At 43.7% G+C, this 6,000-nt stretch overlaps 1 protein-coding gene across 1 annotated transcript in view; it reads right to left on the bottom strand.

Annotated features, from left to right (window-relative positions):
* Nucleotides 1-520: 520 nt before the first annotated feature.
* The window catches only part of Myom2 (myomesin 2), a 142,535-nt gene continuing 137,055 nt past the window's right edge, over nucleotides 521-6,000 (bottom strand). Inside the window, exons 33-37 of the mRNA XM_004663088.2 lie at nucleotides 4,342-4,505; nucleotides 4,062-4,098; nucleotides 2,957-2,979; nucleotides 2,439-2,494; nucleotides 521-1,277 (exon numbers count right to left, since the gene is read on the bottom strand). Coding sequence (XP_004663145.1) covers nucleotides 963-1,277; nucleotides 2,439-2,494; nucleotides 2,957-2,979; nucleotides 4,062-4,098; nucleotides 4,342-4,505 — 595 coding nt within the window. The 3' untranslated portion in view covers nucleotides 521-962. The remainder of the gene's footprint in view (nucleotides 1,278-2,438; nucleotides 2,495-2,956; nucleotides 2,980-4,061; nucleotides 4,099-4,341; nucleotides 4,506-6,000) is intronic.

The raw sequence follows: 6,000 nt of genomic DNA, 5'->3' as shown, positions 1-6,000 counted from the left end.
ATGCTCAGAGTCTCAGTGCTGGGGAGGGGAAGGCAGGAGAATGCTTGGTGTCTAGTTACTATAACCATTCAGTCAGCACTGGATTCAGCTCAAAAAATTAGATATAGGGACTGGGCAGATGGCTGAGCAGTTAAAGGTGCTTGCTTGAAAAGTCTGACAGCCCAGGTTTGAATCCCCAGGACATATGTAAAGCCAGATGCAAAGTTGTGCCTGTGTGGCACATCTGTATGTCACACACATACAAACACACACACTATACATGCACATGGGAAAAAATACCCACCGCACAAGAATCTCACAAGATGCACACTCTTCAGGAATCGTGATGCCTTGGGTCCTTCTCTGTGCATGCGTCAGCAGACTGTTACTAGCCTGGTAGGTGACATTAATGTGGACATCTCTCAGAGAATGTGGTTTACCATGCCCAGCCCACTGGATGTATGAAAACCCATAATTAAACACCAGAAGAAGAGTAACATGTAGTTAGGTGGGATTTTGGTACAAGAAAACCACAGCAAGGTGCCTTGTAATGTTTTATTAGATGAAAGCAAGAGAAAACAGGGAACCTAGGCCACACAGGCCCTAAGGAGCTACAGAAGGAGTCCATAGCTACACCCTTTAGGCTCCCAGTGTCACCCACAGGACTGCAGCAGCTTCGAGCAGACTATGCCACATGCTAGCCACACCTAGGCATTGTGCCCAGACATCTCACCTGCCCTCTCTCAGGATACCCTCCAACAGCTGGCATCTACCCTCAGACACACAAGTTTTTCAGCCCTATGGAAACAATAGCTTTACTCTTAAACATAAAATTATAATCACCAAGTGCAAAGATTAGAAGCAGTCATCTATCTGCTCCCATGTGACATCATCCAGCCCTGACATCCACTTGGCACAGCACACAGTATTCCTACAACTTCTAAGCTTCTCTCCCCTCCCTCCAGGCTGGGGAAAGCCCCTATTCAAGCAGATGCAGAGGTGGATGCTGGGATGAGCTTAGGTTTGGCTTGCTGGGGAGAAGTGATGTCTGGTATCTTTTCCCCATGTTTGTACACGCTGACGGTGACATCAATTTTCTCCCCTCCATATTTGTTCTTGACATTGATGCTGTACTTGCCGGAGTCCTCCGCTGTCACACCCTGGATGGTGAGGCTGGCATACTTGGACTGTTCCATCTTCACCAGGAAGTGCTCACCCTGTTCAATGTCCTTGTCGTTCTTAAACCAAACCACTTCTGGGTCAGGGTTTCCAAACACTGTACAAGTCAGGTTCAAGGTCTTCGAAGGTAAGAAGTGGGTAGAGAAGGAGAATTAGAAGGAAAGAATACTCTACGCCTAAAGAAGAACAGCTTGGTCAGGCTCACTGACACCTATCAGCCACTTGTTCAGTCAATGGCCATTCCCAGACAGAGGCCCCATGTCATGAGGGAGCACAAGGGGAAAACCTGTGAAAATGGTTCTGTTTATTCTGTTCTACCCCAAGCCTGAGTGCATTAAGCATGGGGCGGTGAATAAGTTCTACCATTTGCATATTTAGCCTGCTTGTAAATTTTCTTTATATTTAGACTTCCGGATCTGCTCTACCATTTCTGGCAAATCCAGAGAATATATCGTCTATACCTACCAACTCAGCTGCAGCAGCTGCATGCCTGATGCTGGTTGAAAACACCTTCAATGTATGATTTAAAAAAAAAAAAAAAGCCGTTGCTACATTCCCAGATAAGTCTTTTGGGGATACCAATGGCCATTACATCTTAGGACACTAAACAGAAGGTCTATAAATTTTACATTTTGGCCAAATAAAAAGTCCTTTCAAGTACCTTTATCCCTTGTGACATTGAGTTAGAATCACAGAACAGCTGGAAAAGTGGTGATTAAGTATCAATAACTCCACTGACAAAATTAACACTCTAGAAAGTGCTTCCATTCTGTATTCCAAAATGACCTGGGGAACTGGCACAGAGGTTTTCTTTTCTTAGAAAAGTGTGACTGTTTGCACTTACAGGAGATGATAGCTCATGCTCACACATATGGGAGCTGGCCTGCCTCCTTGCTCAGGCAGAACCAAGTGACAACAAGCTGTATTGACCCCAAGCTCCTAGTAACAGGTTCCCAAGTTGGGCAGCATGACTGTGGCCTTTTGTTTTTTTTTTTTTTGTTTTTTTTTTTTTTTCCTTTTTCATTTCTTGGTGCTAGGAATAGAACTCAGGGCCTTTCACATGCTGGCTAAGTGTTCTATCACTCAGCTATATGTCTAACCCAAATATTAAGCTACTCTGCCCTCTGATTGCAGGGGTTATAAGAGGTCAAGGAAGGGCAACGTGGAGAAAGGCAACTCTGAATGGCCTGAAGGCCAAGCAGTTCTCAGTCTTCCATGTGCCCAACTACAAGGTGAGGGTTGTTTCATTCCCATTTCCCTCCATAGCTATCTGCTCTCACCTTGCCTTCCATTATGGTCACCACATCAGGTAAGCCGCCAATCACCTTGCCACGATCTGCAACAGGAAGGAGCCAGGTTAAGAAGGTCTGGTCAAGCTACTCCTGTGAGAGGCCCTACACCTGACATCAGGAGGCACCAGGATAGAAATGGGTAAGGTTGCCCACACGGTCCAGAAAAGGACAGGAAAAGAAAGTTATGTCTGTGGTAGAGGAAGAGATCAGAGGCCATGGGGAAACAAGGGCTAGCTTGGTGCAGGGCTGGAGGGTGACCAGTGGCTCCAAGGAAACTGGGATGGGAGCCAGCTGGACAGAAAAGGATTCCAGGCAGGGAGAGCCACACTCATGACTTGGACAGAAGGAAAGGGAATATAGTGGAAAGAGATGGAAACAGGAGTACAGGATGCACTTAAATCAGGGTGAGAAGGTTTTCTACCTGCCAGCTGGTAGGCAAAATTAGCCATGTGAAATATGCAGCCCCTTGCCCCACCCATCCTTGTTATCACCTAACATGTACTTACTCTTCTCTGCAAAAGCAGCCGCCCTAGAAATCACAGGGAGAAAACAGGGGAGAGAAGAGACACAGAGAGAGAGAGAGTCATGAGAACTGCTACTGACCAAAGTACGCCACATATACAAGAGTTTTGCTAATAGTGAGAACAATGAAAGAAGGAATCAACTTGCTTCTCTTGGAAACCCAGAGACTCAGGACAAGCAACTGTGCAATAATTCCCTCATCACTTTGCATCCAAGGGAAACTAGTTCTAGATTTGATCCTGAAGATACCAAAATGCATGGATGCACAAATCCGTTTGGTGGGATGATGTTATATTTGCCTATAACATATGCTTGTATTCCCAGTTCCTTTCATTCATCTCTAGGTCACTTATACCCCTCAATGTTATGCAGACACTATGTGACTAGTTCTCACAGCATACTGTGTAATGAATGGTGACCAGGCAAGTGTCTATACATATTCAGCCCTGTGCAGTTTTATTCAGTCTTGTTTGCTTAGATCTAAGGATATAGAACATGCACTCAGGGAGGACCAAATGCCTGTTTTTCCTGATATCTTCCATGGACCATTTTGAGTTAGGAAATACCTGTCACCAGGATACTCAAATCCAGTGGAAGGTCAGTGTGCAAATTCACTGACTGAATAATGTTTACTCTCTCCACCTAATTCCCCAGATTGCATTGGAGAACTTTAGGTATTTTTCAAATCACCAGCTTTTGATTTATCTCACGTGATGACACCCCCACTTAACATCAATGTTTTAAGTACCCTAAGACTTGGACACTCATTTGAAAATACCAAAGAATTCTTTTAAAAGCTTCTTTGTGTGACATGTGATTATAATGACTTTAGAAATGTATCCTTTTAATCATTGAAACTAATCCAAGGTTCTGATAACCCTAGTAGGTTAATTCATAAATGCATCCATTGCTAGTTTATGAAAATGGTTACCCTGTTACATACTAAATTACTTAAATTGTTGTTTTTATTCATGGAACAGACATTCTTGGGGTCACTGAGGCATTCATAAATGTTCCTGAATGCAGCCAAAAGGAACCCAAGCCATTCCACCCCATATGATACAATAATAACCAAACTGCAGATCTTACTTGAGCTGCTGGAATTCTGCAAATGCTTCATCAAAAGCTGCAAGGGAACATTTCACAGGTTATTTACTGTTTCAATGTGTTTAGCTCTCATTGACTCAAGTTTTCTACTAAATTATTTGGTTAATGAAAACTGATAAGTATCCAAATTAATAAAGTAACTTTCCAGAAGCAATTTTCTCTGAATGAAAGTCAGCTGGATTGCTGCTATGTCCCATTCTTTCATCATCTAAGTGGGCAACTCAAGAACAGGAGACGCCAAAAGGCTTGCTTCCTTTCTTACCTTGTCCAGAGAGATCCAGAGAGCGCTGGTGGTTGTCTTTGCCATCAAAAATCTCAAAAGTATACTTCCCCTTGTCCTTCTCGGTGGGCTCACAGATCTGCAGCCATGCCATCTCCTCGCTCCCCCCAACTCTCATGTGCTCACTGGATGAAATCTTAGCATCTCTAAGAACAAGGGGACATGTTCAGTTCAGTTCCATACTTTATACTCGTACCTGTGAGGGGATACTGGCACATCTGGGTGAGGAAGGTGTTGCACACTTGCTCAAATCTGGGTGAAGAGGGTCTTGCCCTTTTGTTCACATATGGACAATTTTTTTCTTGCTTATTTCAAACTTACTAAGTACATACATAACTTGGACCTAAAGCTTCCTAAATCCAAATGATTCTTAATTTTAAAGGAATACTATTGTTTAATATTCTCTGTTGTTACAACATGATGAACTTCAAAGAAATCCATACAGTTAAGCAGTTCCTCAGAACACTAAGCATGGGACTCTAATCTGGCCTAGCAGTCCAACTTCTGGGTATTTACTCTGTTGTAGTTAGCTTCACATTGCTGGCATAAAAAATCCAACCAAAATCAGCTAATATGAGGAGCGTTGTTTATTTTGGCTTACAGACTCAAGGGGAAAGTCCATTATACCAGAGAAAATGATGTCATGAGCAGAAGCTGACATCACTCCTGGCCAACAACAACTGGAGAATGTGACAAACACTGACAAGGGGAAGCTGGCTATAACACCCATAAGCCCACCCCCAACAATATACTGCCTCCAGGAGATTCCAGTTCTCAAATTGCCAACTGGTGACCTAGCATTCAGAACACATGAGTTTATGGGAGACACCTAGTTCAAAACACCACACACTCTAAAGAGCTGACCACAGGGTCTCACACTCTTGGACCCCCAGGCTTATAACACCATTATACAGGTCTAACCCAAATGGGTGCAGACAGGTAGATGGATATGGTCGAGTGTTACATAGCCTGAAAAAGAAGGAAACATTGGCACATGCTACAGCATACATGAATCCAGAAGACATTAATCAAGGTAAAGTAAGCCAGTCACAAGAGGGCAAACACTGTATCTCCACTCATCTGAAACGCCAGAGTTCTCACATTCAGAAAATTAAAGTAGTATGGGGGTGCCAAGGGCAAGAGAGGAAGGAGCACTGGTGTTTAAAGGGGCCCAAGACTTCATTTTACAAAATGAAAGAGCTCTGGAGGCAGGGTGGCGGTGTGGAGTGTCACACACAATGTGACTGTGCTGTACCCTCACAAATAGTTAAAATGGTAGATTTTATACTGTGTGTCCTACAACAACTGTTAAGATATAAGTAAGAATAAAGTGCTCAATACCAGCCCTGTCTCCCCAGACAGCCAGGGTGCTACACTGCGCTTGCCATGGCTCAAGTCAACCTGCTGTGTGCCAGTGTGGAAACATGTGATGCAAAGTGCGTGTGTGTGAGTTAGTTCCAGGTTCAAGGTAAAGTAAATGATTTGTAGAAGTCACAGTTGGGCATATGAGAACAATAATTAAGGACAGAGAGACTAGGACTTAAGCCTACTTATCTCACACACTGGCTATGGAGAAGTGAGACTTGGTAAAATTGGCTGGCTGGGGTTTTGCATAGAACAGGCCATCAGGCTTATGTCATA

Source organism: Jaculus jaculus, chromosome 12 (genome assembly GCF_020740685.1).
Source record: "Jaculus jaculus isolate mJacJac1 chromosome 12, mJacJac1.mat.Y.cur, whole genome shotgun sequence".
Taxonomy (NCBI): Eukaryota; Metazoa; Chordata; class Mammalia; order Rodentia; family Dipodidae; genus Jaculus; species Jaculus jaculus.
The sequence above is the reverse complement of the archived record's forward strand: the minus strand, read 5'-3'. Positions and strand labels throughout refer to the sequence as shown.